Source organism: Heloderma suspectum, chromosome 1, assembly GCF_057233095.1.
Source record: "Heloderma suspectum isolate Gila_16-S chromosome 1, 16-S_ref, whole genome shotgun sequence".
Taxonomy (NCBI): Eukaryota; Metazoa; Chordata; class Lepidosauria; order Squamata; family Helodermatidae; genus Heloderma; species Heloderma suspectum.
The window spans coordinates 14649078-14664711 of NC_139458.1; the positions used below are offsets into that span (position 1 = coordinate 14649078).

The 15634-nt window shown below is 46.8% G+C and overlaps 1 protein-coding gene across 1 annotated transcript in view; it reads right to left on the reverse strand.

Moving 5' to 3' along the window:
- The window catches only part of KCNH5 (potassium voltage-gated channel subfamily H member 5), a 322321-nt gene that overhangs the window by 65632 nt on the left and 241055 nt on the right, over window positions 1-15634 (reverse strand). Inside the window, exon 9 of the mRNA XM_084836675.1 lies at window positions 6819-7071. Within this exon, the coding sequence (XP_084692801.1) occupies window positions 6819-7071 (253 nt within the window). The remainder of the gene's footprint in view (window positions 1-6818; window positions 7072-15634) is intronic.

The following is a 15634-nucleotide window of genomic DNA, read 5'->3' on the forward strand; positions in this document are numbered from 1 at the left end:
CATTCTGTGACATCATTGTAACACAGGCAGTGAGGGCTGGTGGCTCCTATGTCAGTGGGGCAGTGAATCTGCTCGGGATTTCAGTCTCAACCAATCAGAACTCTAAAGGAGCTATATGAAGTACTGAACTCTATCCCCCAAATGGGTCCAGCACCTTGGATAGCTCCTTTAGAGTTCTGACTGGTTCTGATTGCAACCTAGAGCAGATTCACTGCCCCACTGATATACGAGCCACCAGCCTCCATTGAACACAGGCAACAGCTAGGAGGGTTTTAGAGACAAGACTCACTCTTTAGCCTGTGTGTCCTGTTTTGGTTCAAAGGTGAGTGATAGTATCACAGGTATGGAAGACACAGACCTCTCATTGCGAATGCTCTGCCAATAATGGGAATACCCAACTAAACCAATGTGGTTTAGAGAATGGAGTTAATATTAATAGAGAAGTGGTATGGAGAACAACAGTAGTTTTTAAGAGAGATGAAAGTACTGTAATAGGGACACCATTGTCCTTGATACAAAAGCACATACATTTCTTTTGTTCTGCAGTAGTTGCCAGTTTTCATTATGAGTTTTGAGACACTACAGATAGGGAGGTGAAAGCAGAGGGAAAGTTTCATGAATATTTTTTGTCATTAAATGGTGCCCCTTTTTAGCAATTTTTCAAGGATTGCTGTAGTGGACAAAAAATGCTTTGCCCTCAGTAATGTCATCATGTTCAGTGCAGGATCCCTGATTGGTTTGGACCACTCATGTGGCCAGACCACAGAGCATCACTTTTACTTGAAATTAACTTAGTGGCATCATGGCCAAATCTGATTGGCTACATAGCATTGTGATCTCATCACATTCATTGAATGATCCATGACTGGCAGGGACCATTTTGGGGAAGGTGAAAGAAGCCCTCACCAGGAAGGGGCAAGGGCACAGAAGCAACAGTAAACAACTAGCAGTGAGCAGGACTAGAAAAAAAATATAATATCAATATAAAAAATATATATAATTCATTAACTTTTTTTCAAGAAATATTTCACTCCCCACACAAAGGACTACTTCTGGGAAGGGCCATAGTTCACTGGTAGACCATCTTTGTGTGCAGAAGGTCATAGGTTCAGTACCTGTCATCTCCGTCTTAAAAAAGCAAAACAAAACAAAACTTGAGGAGCAAGGCTGAGAAAGATCTTTGCAGAAGATGTTGACAAGCCATATTGTTAAGTCAGTGACTAAAGACAATACTGGGCTAGATGGACTCAGTAAAAGGCAGCTTCACATGACCACCTCTGATTACGTATGTCCCCAGAACTGAAATGGGTGAGCATTTGACACAGATCTATCTACAAATCCCTACAAAAACTGTTTAGCAGAGAAAAGTGGGTTATACATAACACACCACGGTCAATGATTATGCCTCATTCTCATGCCACTTGGCTTCACCTTTCTTAAAAAAAACCCTTTGACATAGAATCATAAAACCATAGAATAGTAGGGTTGGAAGGGGCCTACAAGGCCATCGAGTCCAACCCCCTGCTCAATGCAGGAATCCAAGTCATCTTCCAGCCTTACATCTTCCAGCCTTACATGTGGAGTAAAGAAGTCAGTTTAGCTCTCTGGCTTTAGCCTTGGGAAGAGTTATCCCCTTTTAGCCTCAATTCTCCCATCCACAATTGGGAATATTTATGACCTACCATGCAGAGTACTGATGAAGTTAATTAGTGCATAACTCAATATACACGAAAGGTCCTTCATAAATGGGCATCTTTTTGAGAAAGGCAGTTCAGAGAAAGGAGAAAAAAAGATATCTGGAGTATAGTCTATGGAGTGGGTTGTGGGGTGAGAAGAATTAGGAATTAGCATTGTAAAGCCTCCGCATTGACTTTCCCACTAATGCAGGGAAGGGGAACCTTTTTCAGCCCGAGGGCCAAATTCCATTTCAGAGAGGGTCATGGGGCCCACATTCCAGTGGTGGGCAGGGCCAAAGGCAAAGGGGGCAGAGCCAAAATAACAAAAACCAGTACGTTGCAGCTTAAAGCACTTAAAGCAGTAACTAAGCCTTAGGAAGGGCATTTCAATCTTTTAGAATGGGGAAAACACTGTACAAAAGCCAAGAAACCACCAAGCGACTGGTGGTTGGAGAAAAGGGGTGGGATCAAGGGAAGGTGAGGGGCCATCTGGGGAATTCCAGAGGGCCAGATTTGCCCCCCCCACAAGAGTTTTCTCACTCCTGCATAAATGCATTCCTCATGCTTTCTGCTTGAACCGCTCCATGTAGAACCGCTCTCCATTATTTGATCTTCGCTTTGGCATCTCAAGCACTGTAGGTATCAGGGCCAGGGGTAGGGGGAATCCTTTGCATCTTCAAATGGCAGAGATGATCTTCCAACCTTGCACAAGCGTTCCACCGCCACCAGCCCAGCCCACCATTTTTCATGTTGTTTGGAAGAAAAGCAGGCACAATTAATGACTCACTGCTCGCTCCTGCTAGATAGTCTGCCAAAGAACATCAGGAAAAGTCCTCGGTCAGACTCTTTCCATTCAATTCCTGTTGAGCTAGATTTATACCTTCCATCGACTTCTGCGTTATACAATAAATACAAGTAATTCTCCGAATGGCTTGCCCATGATGATGAAAAGAATGAAAGGCACTTCCAGTAATTAAAGCTGCTTCCCTTGAACTCAGGACAGGCTGAAATTCCCACAAGTCACTCAGTACATGAAATGAATACTGAACCTCCAAAATACAAGGGAGGAAATTAAAAGAAGAAGAAGAAGAGCTTCCACCGCTACCCCATTCAAATAAGGCCAACACACAATGGTAGTTGCCCACTGCTCTTCAGTTCCCGTGCCTTCATCACATCTATATCCTTTCTCCGATGATGTCATGGTGGTGTGCACCCATTTGATCCTCAAAAACAAGGTTACTAGTTGTTTTCCGGGCTAAATTCAAGGTGTTGGTTTTGACCTTTAAAACCCTATACGGTTCCGGCCCAGCCTATCTCAAGGAGCGCCTCCAGCAACACCAGACAGGCTGCTCAACAAGATCAGCCTCGGAGGGCCTTCTCTCCATCCCATCAGCCAGGACAACTAGGCTGGTGAGGATGAGGGAGAGGGCCTTCTCTGTGGTGGCCCCCACTCTGTGGAACTCCCCCCCCCCAGGGAACTCCGCCATGCCCCTTCTTTGATGAGCTTCCGCCACACACTGAAAACTTGGTTATTCAGGCAGGCATTTGGGGTGGGTTAGGGTATTTTTAAATAATGTTTTAATGTATAATTTTATTGTTTAAAATTGTACCATTGTACATCACCCAGAGTGGCTGGGTGACTGGCCAGATGGGTGACTAAGAAATTAAATTAATTAATTAATTAATGAACAAACAAACAAATAAATAAATAAATTAAAAAAAATAAAAGCAGGTCACAGGGGCCCTTTTTAGTGGGCCCTTGCTAGAGTGTGGGAATTCAGCATGTGCCCAGCTAGGCCGACCCTTGACACCATCCCTGGCCAAGACTGTCAGCATGAATACTCTCAATGTCTAGACTCTGTCTTGTTTCCCCCATTCTCTGTTCTAGATTGTAAGGTCCCCGGGGGCTGCGGGGATGGCGGAGTCCTATTTTTGCCTGTGAAGTTCTGCAATGTGCCAGGCCTACTGGTGGTGGGATACATCTGTATCTATGAATGAATTAATTAATTCTACCCCTGGTGGGCTCCAGAACAAACTTCTCTGTGCCTGATGCGAAATGCTTCCCTAGGGAGTACGTTGTTGAATTGCACGAGACTTCTTTACTACAGCATTAGCGATCTGTTGCAATAGCCAAGTATACGACATTTCAAGCTAATTGCCAAATTAAAAAAAAGTGCAGGGAGGAAAATAACACCTATTTCATTAATTTTTCTTAGTTGATTTTAATGTCACTGGTGCGTAATATCCATAGGGCTGGAAAATTATGTTAAATTCCTAGCAACCAGCATCGAATTTCTCTGCACTCAAGTGATCATGTGCCTGCTGTTTTTCTAACTCTAACTAGTCATACTCTCACCTTTAATTTGCTTTCATAAACTTATAAGGGCACAAATGACCTCTGAGCTTAAACAGTTTTAGAGAAGATAAGATAAAAGCGGGGGAGACAGGATGATCGACAGCTACTAGGTATGGTAGCTACCTGGAACTAGGGATGTCAGAGAATTCCACGACGGATCTTGGTGAGGCCGAATGCCAGTGCATTCGGGCCCCCGAAATCCGTCGTGGAATGAAGCCCCCGCCACCCCCCCCCACAAAAGGCGCACGAAACGGAGCACTTACCTGCTCTCATCTGCGCTGCTTTGCGAATGGTGGCCGTCCTGCGGCCGCCATTCGCTTTCTCCTCTCAATAGCCATGATAGGCTACGTAAATACTTACGTAGCCTATCACAGCTAATGCAGGGATGCCATTTGAGTCCCTGTGGAGGCCGTGATAGGCTACATAAGTATTTACGTAGCCTATCACAGTGGGGGGGGGAACCCAGAGTACGCAAATGTAGGCGGCTACCACCATTTGCGTACACTGGGGTTTTTCCCCCTGTCGTGATAGGCTACGTAAATATTTACGTAGCCTATCACAGCTCAATACAGGGATGCAAATGGAGGCGGCTACGACAGCCGCCATTTGAGTCCCTGCAGGGCTGCCCAGCGGCCGGATGTCTGGCTGCGGGCGGCCGGAGCTGGCTGGCGGCTCCGCAGCTTGGCTGTGGAGCAGAGTGGAGCCAGCTGGGCAAGATTCCAGGGGGAGGGATGGAGCGCCTCCCCCCCATTGAGGATTCCGGGGGGAGGGACGGAGCAACTCCCCCCCCACCGCAGATGCCCCTGCGTGGAGCCAGGTAAGGGATTCGTACATCCACAACCCTACCTGGAACTTACATATCCAAAGATGGCATATCTCTGACAATCTGATGTGGGGAAAGTCATAGCAGAAGAAAATAAGAACCTAAGAAGAGCCCTGCTGGATCAGACCAAGGGTCCATCTAGTCTAGCATTCTGTTCACACAGTGGCCAAGCAGTTGCCTATGAAAAACCCACAAGCAGGACATGAGTGCACCCTTCTGCCAGATTCTAGGACTATGAGAGAGGAAGAAAAATGTCTCCCTATCCACTTTCCTCACACCAGTTCAGACCAGCTCAAATTCCTGGGAATTATGCATAATTTTTATTTATTTAAAAATATTTAGTGCCCCCTGGTGGGGCCTATTGCTGCTGGGCTGCCAGTGGCACCATCATAGCTGATGCAGATCATTTGGGGGGGGCACTGAGCAAAGCTCCAGGCCTGCATGCTGCATGTGTACTGGATGGCCCACTATGATACTGAATTGAGATCTGAGCACAGAACGAAGAGCAGTTCCTTTCCTGCTTTTCCACTACATAACCTCTAGGTGGCACTGTGGTATAATGGAACAGTGCAATTACACAAGTGGAAAATGCATTTTCTTTCACTTTCACAAATAATTGTGCATTTTTCCTACTCTAAAAGAAACTTGCCAAAAGTAGGAATGGACAAAAGTCCCTTACCTGATCCCACAGCTTGCTTCGCAATGGGGGGGAGGAGCTCTGTCCCTCCCCCCAAAATTCTGAGCAGGGTGGGAGGCGCCCCATCCCTCCCCGCCGAAATTCTGGCCAGGGGGGAGGTGCCTGTCCCTCCGGCCGAAATTCTGGCTGGGCGGGAGGCGCCCCGTCCCTCCGGCCGCGAATCTCATCTCCTGCCGGGATGCAAATGGCGGCGGCTGTAGCCGCTGCCGTTTGCGTCCCTGCAGTCAGCCGAGATAGGCTATGTAAGGATTTAAATCCTTACATAGCCTATCACGGCTGACTTTGGGGGGGAAAAAAAGTGCGTACGCAAATGGCGGTGCCCATGGGCGCCGCCATTTGCATTCCTTATTTGGGCACGGGTAGTCTACGTAAAGATTTATGTAGACTACGGCGAAAATAAGGGCAACGCAAATAGCGTTGCCCTTATTTTCGCTGTAGTCTACGTAAATGTTTACGTAGACTACACGTGCCCAAATAAGGAACGCAAATGGCGACACCCATGGGCGCCGCCATTTGCGTACGCGCTTTTTTCCCCCCAAAGTCAGCCGTGATAGGCTACGTAAGGATTTACGTAGCCTATCACGGTGTTCTTTGAAAATCTAGCCGTGATAGGCTACGTAAATCTTTACATAGCCTATCACGTTTGTTGTTGTTGTTGTTGTTTTACTTGGAAATGGCAGCGGCAGCAGCCAGTCGGAAGACTGGCCGCCGCCGCCGAACCGCTGCCGAACCGCCGCCGGGAGCCGCCAGCGCCAGGGACATTCGACAAAGGTAAGTCCCATTCCAGGGGGGGCAGGGGGGGACCGTTTCTCCACCAATTTCAGGGGGCCGAATGCGTTGGCATTTGGCCTCCCGGAGATTCATGGAGAAATTCTCCGACATCCCTAGGCCCAAAAGTGATTTTTAAATACAGAAGTGAAAGTGGAAGGTCGCAATATCATCTAAAGAACATGTAAACATCCATCAGTAGGGAATGATGAGTGCACAATAAATGTCTTGTTCAGAAAAGCTCCATGACTCCATAGTATGTGGCAGGGGGAGGACAGGCTCCAGCAGATAGTGGCCCACTGATGGCCCTCCACAAACCTGGAACTGGGCCTGGAAATAAGCCCAGCCAACTACAAGGGAATGGGATTACCTTGTTGGAAGTACCACCTTCTTGGCATGACTCATTGGTTATTACATTTTGCAGTTCACAACTAATGCAATAAAAGAGTGTGCACTGTGGAGGCGGGGGGGGGGCGCGGATAAAGGGAACCACCTTACCTAAAATAGCCACCACTTCATCATCCTGTATAACTTCTAGAGATCCTGAGACAACAAAGCAGAGGGCGTCAACACTTTCGCCAGCATGGTAGATGAGGTCTCCCGGAGCGCAGTGGATGGTCTGGAACTCCACTGCAAGGGCTCGCAAGCAGCCATCACTAGCTAGCCGAAAGGCCGGGTGTTCGTTAAAAACCTTCCGGTTGAGATGCACACAGATATCTGCCCTCATGTCCTTGGGACAAATGGAAAGGACCTGGAGAAAGAGGGACAACCTGACAGTGAGTGCAGTACAAAGTATCAACGTCCAGGCAGACATAAGGACAAACAATATAAGCAAGGTCACCATTCATACAGTGCTTCCCAGTGTGCAATGCGCTTCACAGACATCGTCTCAGCAATTCTTACATCAAATCGGTATGATTAACCCCACTGCAGATGGGAGACTGAGGCCAGGAGGTAGAAGTCTGCCTTAGGCAACCTGGTGAATTCTTAGCAGAGGAAATATTTGGACCAGAAGCTTCTTGGCTCATTGCTGAAATGTTTTGCCAAGAGGCTAGTTCTCATTGTTCACAATGTATTTAGGCCATATCTATACTCCAAACATATATTGATTCTAGACTGCCATAGTGGGACCTGCAAGTTTGGTGAAGATGCTGAGAATCGTGTTAAAGACGCCTTAAGTATAAGAAAGCTGGCAAGCATCCAACTTCAATACAAAAAGAGAGAGGTAGTCTCAAAATGCGGAAAAAAGAGTTTTATTGTTTGATTACGCTGGTGTTTGGGGCCACTATATTGTGTATGGCCTTCCTCAGGGGAATTCTTTAAAAGCATTCAGAGAACTCTGCCGGGACTGTCTCATACATTTGAAGACAGGACTATTAAACCAGTTTTAGTTGAGGGGGTAGAAGTGCCCTAAGGGCAGAACTAGAATAATCTTGGCAACTCCATGTCCTTAAGGGAGCAATCCTATCCAAATAGGCGGCCACCTCTGAACTCGGAGGTGACCACCTATCCAAAGCAGAGCAGGAGAAGCACAGAGGGGATCATTCTCTCTGCACTTCTCCTGCCCTGCTTTTTCGGCTAGACAGTCAATTGCAGCTGTGTAGCCGCAGGAGGATGGAGCAGGGAAGGAGGCTGCTGTACGACACATCGGATGTGTCATACAGGCAGTTACGCTCTCCCCGCCCTGGAACACCTCCAGTCACACCCCTTTTCAGCCGCTCTGCGCTCCTCTTGCGAGCACAGAGGACAGGGCTGTGGGGGGAGGTCGGTTCTCCGGGAAGTGACCTCGGAGCGCAGGCTCCGATGTCAGTTCCTGGATAACACAATTTCCTATGGCCATCTAGCTGCTGTCTAGTGGCCATAGGATTGCTCCCTCCATCCTTGTTTGCCATGCTAATGAGGATGGAGGAGCGAGGTGGAGACTTACAGGGGAGGACTGGCAAGAGGTGAGGTGGTTTACTCAGTGACATGGTCATGTAGTAGCTCTCCATCTCAAACCCTATCCTATATATTTCACCATTTAAACACGTCACCCTTTAGCCTTTCTGGGATTCTCACACCCTGATCCTACACATGCTTACTCTGAAGTACGTCCCACTGAGTTCAGTAGGACTGACTTCCAAGTAAGTATAGTTAAGATTACATTGTAAAGTATTACAAAAGAAGGCTATAACCTGAGCAACTCTTGCAATCCTTGCCATAAAGAGGTCTGGCATGTTGAAAGAGAGAGAGAGGGTGGTGGTGGGGAGAATGAGAGAGAGAAATTCTGATGTGCTCATATATCTAAGTGGCGTTATCCCTTCAAACAGTGTTCCTTTTTGGAGGCACAATGGTGGCACTTTCATCATGTTCTCCAGCAGTTTGGGAAGGCAAAAACTTCACTGTGTAGGTTTTTTAAAAGCCAGCTAAATCCATCAGGAAGAATTCAGTAATTAGCTGAAGTTATGAGCCAAACAGTTCTATTCACACAGCCAGCCTCAAGCCACCTCCAGCTGAGCATAAACAGAGAGGCTCAGCCTCCCTAAAGAATAGAGGAAGAAAGGCCTAGCCACAGGATCCATGCTTGATCTTTTTTCAGTTTGGAAATACATTTCGCTTCTCAGACTGGAGCAGAAGAGTTCAGTGAAATGTAGCCTGTGTTTACATTTAAAAAGGCAAGGGCACTGAACCTGAGGTCAACTTCTCATGTGGCCAGAATGGCATGATAGAGCAAGCATTAGAGTTGGATTGACCTGGGTTCAAGTTTCTGCTCCACTATGAAGCTCAGGGTGGATCTAAGACAGGGGTAGGCAACGTTTTTGGGGCCGCAGGCCCATTTGGCAATTTGAGACACTGTCATGGGCACCACCATAAAGTGGCTGCAATTGGGAGGTGTGGCAAGGGACCAGTGGTGTAGTGGTGAGAGTGTTGGGCTGGGAGTCAGGAGATCCAGGTTCTAGTCCCCACTCACTTGGCCATGGAAGCTCACCGGGTGACTTTGGTCCAGTCACAGACTCTCAGCCTAACCTCCCTCACAGGGTTGTTGTTGTAAGGAAAAAATGGAGAGGAGGAGGATTATGCACGCCGCCTTGGGTTCCTTGCAAGAGGAAAAAAGGTGGGATAGAAATGCACTAAATAAATAAATAAGGGACAAGAAACCTTCCCAAAAGACTAAGGACAAGACAGAGGTGGGTTCTCAGCCCAAACACACTGAACTACTCCTTTGAGCCCACACTCTGCATCACCTACAGAAACTTCTTTCAGAGCAATCCCAGCTGCTGGTAAGAAAATGTGTTATTTTTTTAAAAAGTGGGAGGGATAGGGCACCTTGGCAGGCACCAAAAAGATGTCTGTGGGCGCACTGGTGATATAGGAGATTTGCTTGTCACACCTATGTCAAAGACCTAGTAGTCACTGAGAAGGTAAATCTGCACCTAGGCCAGGGGTCTCTCCTTCCCCTGTCACCACTCCTTTTTCCCAACCACCAGTTGTTTGTTGGTTTTCCAGCTTTTGTGCAGTTTTTTCCCCATTCTAAAAGGTTGAAAGACTTCTCCTCAGGCCTAGTGGCAGTAAGAGCTTTAAGCTAAAGTATGCTGGTGTATAAAATATGTCCACCACTGGAATGCAGCCCCTGGCAGCATCACTGAAATGGAATTTACCCCTCCGGCTGAAAGAGGCTCAACACCCTTGGTCTAGGCCATGCATCTACAGGTGGGGGCACACAGGATTGAATGCCCCTTAGTCACTGAGAGTGAAGGATACAACACACTGAATTGTAAAAATTTCATATAATGTGTGCATCTATATCAGACTGGCCTTTGTAGACTCCCAATCTGCCTTCCTTCTTAAGGGGAAACAGGGAATATTACTATGATAGATTGACTTCTGTTTCACCCCTGCCCTATATCGTAAAGCAGGCCATACCTAGGGATGTACGAAAGTCACTTACCTGGTCCCGCAGCTTGCTTCGCGGTGGGGGGGAGGCGCTTCGGTTCTCCCCCCAAAATTCAGGCCGGGGAGAAGCGCCCTGTCTCGCCGGCCGCAAAATACAAAAGTGAATGTTAAAAACACACACACACACACACACACGTGATAGGCTACGTAACGATTTACGTAGCCTATCATGGCTAGATTTCCAAAGTCAGCTGTGATAGGCTACATAAATCGTTACATAGCCTATCACGGGTGACTTTGAGAGAAAAAAAAAAAGCGCGTACGCAAATGGCGATGCCCATGGGCGCCATTTGTGTTCCTTATTTGGGCCTGGGTAGTCTACATAAAGATTTACGTAGACTATGGAGAAAATAAGGGCAACGCTGCATTTTTTTTTTCCAAAGCCACCTGTGATAGGCTACGTAACGATTTACGTTACTGGATCGATTTACGATCCAGTAACATGGATCACTGCCTTGTTGTGGCGAAGGGGCTTGCGTAACTCAGTGAAGCCATAAGCTATGCCGTGCAGGGCCACCCAAGACGGACAGGTCATGGCAGAGAGTTCTGACAAAATGTGGTCCACTGGAGAAGGAAATGGCAACCCACTCCAGTATTCTTGCCAAGAAAACCCCATGGAACGTATCACAAGGCTAAAAGAGATGACGCCAGAAGATGAGCCCCTCAGGTCGGAAGGTGTCCAATATGCTACTGGGGAAGAGCAGAGGGTATTTCCAAGTAGCGCCAGAAAGAGTGAAGCGGCTGGGCCAAAGCCGAAAGGACACTCAGCTGTGGATGTGTCTGGCGGTGAAAAGAAAATCCGATGCTGTAAAGAACAATATTGTTTAGGAACCTGGAATATCAGATCAATGAATCAAGGTAAGCTGGAGGTGGTCAAACATGAGATGGCAAGATTGAACATCGACATCTTGGGAATCAGCGAACTAAAATGGACAGGCATGGGCGAATTTAATTCAGGTGACCATCATATCTGCTATTGTGGGCAAGAATCCCTTAGAAGAAATGGAGTAGCACTCATAGTCAACAAAAGGGTGGGAAAAGCAGTACTGGGGTACAATCTTAAAAATGATAGAATGATCTCAGTACGAATCCAAGGCAAACCATTCAACATCACAGTAATTCAAGTCTATGCCCCAACCACTGAGGCCGAAGAAGCTGAGGTTGATGGGTTCTATGAAGGCCTACAACACCTTCTAGAACTAACACCAAAAAAAGATGTCCTCTTCATCATAGGGGATTGGAATGCTAAAGTAGGAAGTCAAGAAATCACCGGGATAACAGGCAGGCATGGCCTTGGTGTACAAAATGAAGCAGGACAAAGGCTAATAGAGTTTTGCCAAGAGAACATGCTGATCATAGCAAACACTCTTTTCCAACAGCACAAGAGGCGACTCTACACATGGACGTCACCAGATGGTCAATATCGAAATCAGATTGATTATGTCCTTTGCAGCCAAAGATGGAGAAGCTCCATACAGTCAGTAAAAACAAGACCTGGAGCTGACTGTGGCTCAGATCATGAGCTGCTTCTTGCAAAATTTCGGCTTAAATTGAAGAACGTCGGGAAAACCACTAAACCGTTCAGGTATGACCTAAATCATATCCCTGATGAATATACAGTGGAGGTGAGGAATAGATTTCAGGGATTAGACCTGATAGACAGAGTGCCTGAGGAACTATGGACGGAGGTCCGTAACATTGTTCAGGAGGCAGCAACGAAATCCGTCCCAAAGAAAAAGAAATGCAAGAAAGCCAAGTGGCTGTCTGATGAGGCTTTACAAGTAGCTCACGAAAGAAGGGAAGCGAAAAGCAAGGGAGAAAGGGGAAGATATACCCAACTGAATGCAGAGTTCCAGAGAATAGCAAGGAGAGACAAGAAGGCCTTCTTAAATGAACAATGCAAAGAAATTGAGGAAAACAACAGAATGGGAAAGACTAGAGATCTCTTCAAGAAAATTGGAGATCTCAAGGGAACGTTTTGTGCAAAGATGGGCATGATAAAGGACAAAGAAGGCAGGGACCTAACAGAAGCAGATGATATTAAGAAGAGGTGGCAAGAATACACAGAAGAACTATACAGGAAAGATCTGAATGTCCCTGATAGCCATGATAGTGTGGTCACTGAACTTGAGCCGGACATCCTAGAGAGTGAAGTCAAGTGGGCCTTAGGAAGCATTAGTAATAACAAAGCTAGCGGAGATGACAATATTCCAGCCGAGCTATTTAAAATCCTAAAAGATGATGCTGTTAAAGTGCTGCATTCAATATGCCAAGAAATCTGGAACACTCAACAGTGGCCACAAGACTGGAAAAGGTCAGTTTACATTCCAATTCCAAAGAAGGGCAACGCCAAAGAGTGTTCAAACTACCGCACCATTGCGCTCATTTCACATGCCAGCAAGGTGATACTCAAAATCCTACAAGCTAGGCTTCAGCAGTATGTGAACCGAGAACTACCGGAAGTACAAGCTGGGTTTTGAAGAGGCAGAGGAACTAGAGATCAAATCGCCAACATTCGCTGCATCATGGAGAAAGCAAGAGAATTCCAGAAAAACGTCTATTTCTGCTTCATTGACTACACTAAAGCCTTTGATTGTGTGGATCACAACAAACTGTGGCAAATTCTTAAAGTGATGGGAGTACCAGACCACCTTACCTGTCTCCTGAGAAACCTGTACGAGGGTCAAGAAGCAACAGTAAGAACCAGAGATGGAACAACCGATTGGTTCAAAATTGGGAAAGGAGTACGACAAGGCTACATATTGTCACCCTGCTTATTTAACTTATATGCAGAGTACATCATGAAAAATGCCGGGTTGGATGAATCACAGGTCGGAATTAAGATTGCCGGGAGAATTATCAACAACCTCCGATATGCAGACGATACCACCCTAATGGCAGAAAGCGAAGAGGATCTCAAGAGCCTCTTGTTGAGGGTGAAAGAGGAGAGTGCAAAAGCTGGTTTGAAACACAACATTAAAAAAACTAAGATCATGTCATCTGGCCCTATCACTTCCTGGCATATAGAAGGGGAAGAAATGGAAGCAGTGACAGATTTTACTTTCTTGGGCTCCAAGATCACCGCAGATGGTGACTGTAGCCATGAAATTAAAAGACGCTTGCTCCTTGGGAGGAAAGCTATGGCAAACCTAGACAGCATAGTAAGAAGCAGAGACATCACCTTGCCGACAAAGGTCCGTCTAATCAAAGCTATGGTTTTCCCAGTAGTAATGTATGGCTATGAGAACTGGACTATAAGGAAGGCTGAGCGCCGAAGAATTGATGCTTTCGAACTGTGGTGCTGGAGAAGACTCTTACGAGTCCCCTGGACTGCAAGGAGGTCCAATCAGTCCATCCTAAAGGAAATCAACCCTGACTGCACACTGGAAGGAAAGATAATGAAGCTGAAGCTCCAATATTTTGGCCACCTAATGCGAAGAGAAAACTCCCTGGAAAAGACCCTGATGCTGGGAAAGACTGAAGGCAAAAGGAGAAGGGGACGGCAGAGGATGAGATGGCTAGATAGCATCACGGATGCAATGAATATGAACTTGAGCACGCTCCGGGAGAGAGCGCAGGACAGGAAGGCCTGGCGTGCTATGGTCCATGGGGTCACGAAGAGTCGGACACGACTGAACGACTGAACAATCATGGCTGACTTTGGAAATCTAGCCTTGATAGGCTACACAAATCGTTACGTAGCCTATCATGTGTGTGTGTTTGTTTGTTTTTAACATTCACTTTGTAATGGCGGCGGCGGCAGCCGGTCGGAAGACCGGCTGCCGCCCCCGCCCCCATTACCGAACTGCCACCAAACCCCACCGAACTGCCACCGAACCACCGCCGGGACCTGCCGCCGAGAGGGACATTCGAGGGAGGTAAGTCCCATCCTGGGGGGGGGTGGCGGAGAATTTCACCACCAATTTCGGGAGGCCGAATGCATTGGCATTCGGCCTCCCCGAGATTCGTGGAGAAATTCTCCGCCATCCCTAGCCATACCATTGCATCCATTTCACAGGCAGTCTCCTAGACAACTGAGACTTTTGTTAAGGGTCTTCAACTGGAGTGAGGCGAAGCTAGGAGTGGACAAATCTTTCTCTTTTGCTTTCTGTCATGTTCACACTTTTCCAAGCACAAACGGAGTTCCATCTCAGTTCCTCTCTCAGTTTGTGAATATGGTTTTTAATAAGAAGTCTGCTGGAAAATCCATATACATGTTTGTACGCAGTTTCCCCATATATATGTATTTTTGCAAGCATTTTCCAGGGGACTCTTGTCAATGGGCCCCTGCTGGGTGTGGCCCCTTGACAGGTGCCCAATCGTGCCTACCCTTGATGTCAGCCGTGATAAGCGCCCACCCTAATATTCATTCATTCGTTGAATGAATGAATGAATGAATGAATGTGTGGCAGTTGGAGGAAAAACTGGGAATAATCTAGGATGAAAAGGATACTGCTTTCCCTCAGCTTCTGTGTTGCTCTTGAGACTGGAAAAGAAAGCTTCAAATCCCCAAGGAAGTGTCTCTAATATTGTTTTCCCTTTCCTCCAGCATTTTCTAAACACAGCCAGGCAGTTTAAGATAAGCTTCTAGAATGATCTTAGAATGGCTGAAAAGAACTCTAAAGGGAACAGTGACAATTTAAAAAAAAAAAAAACCAATGGGCAGGAGAGCCGATACAAAGGGTTTTGTGGTTTAGGGCTCTGTACAACTCACAACTGTCTGCTAAAATTATTTAAATGTGCCAAGTATACATTTTCTCTATATGGCAAATGCTCTGGGTAGAAAGCAACTCCCACAAAATCAGTTAAGGCCAGCGAACAAGAGAGGCACATAGTTACACAATTAACACGACACAACTCTTTTTTAAAGCACTCAGTTAGGGATGCATGAGATATTCATCTCAATTTGTTTTTGACCAGGATTTACCCATTTTGCAACTCCTTTAGCTGAACAAAGAGCCAGATACAATATGCAGGGGAAGCCCACACATTTCCGAGCTTGCTATGCGATTCGCATAACAAAAACGTTTGTTCCAAAATGCGTGCATTTGAAAAATGTGCACAAGCAAGCTTTAATCAACGAGGGGAAATGCAGCTCCCGGCTTCTTTGGGGAGCAATGTAGTGGCAGTGCGCAGTCCCAATGGGGGGCAGGCAGGGGGGTGCTGTCAGGGTGGACACTGAGCCCATAGAATCCCAGAGTAGTTCTAATTCAGAGGAAGAGCAGTCGTTCCTAGGAGAGGAGCGCGCCCCTTTTTCCCAGGGCCGACAGCTGACAGAGTTTCCTCCCACCCACATTCCTAAATTAGAAAGCAGTCCAGGGAGTGACCCAGCACCGATAGCAGACTGTTTGGATGTGCGGCACAGACGCAGAGAGCGGTGC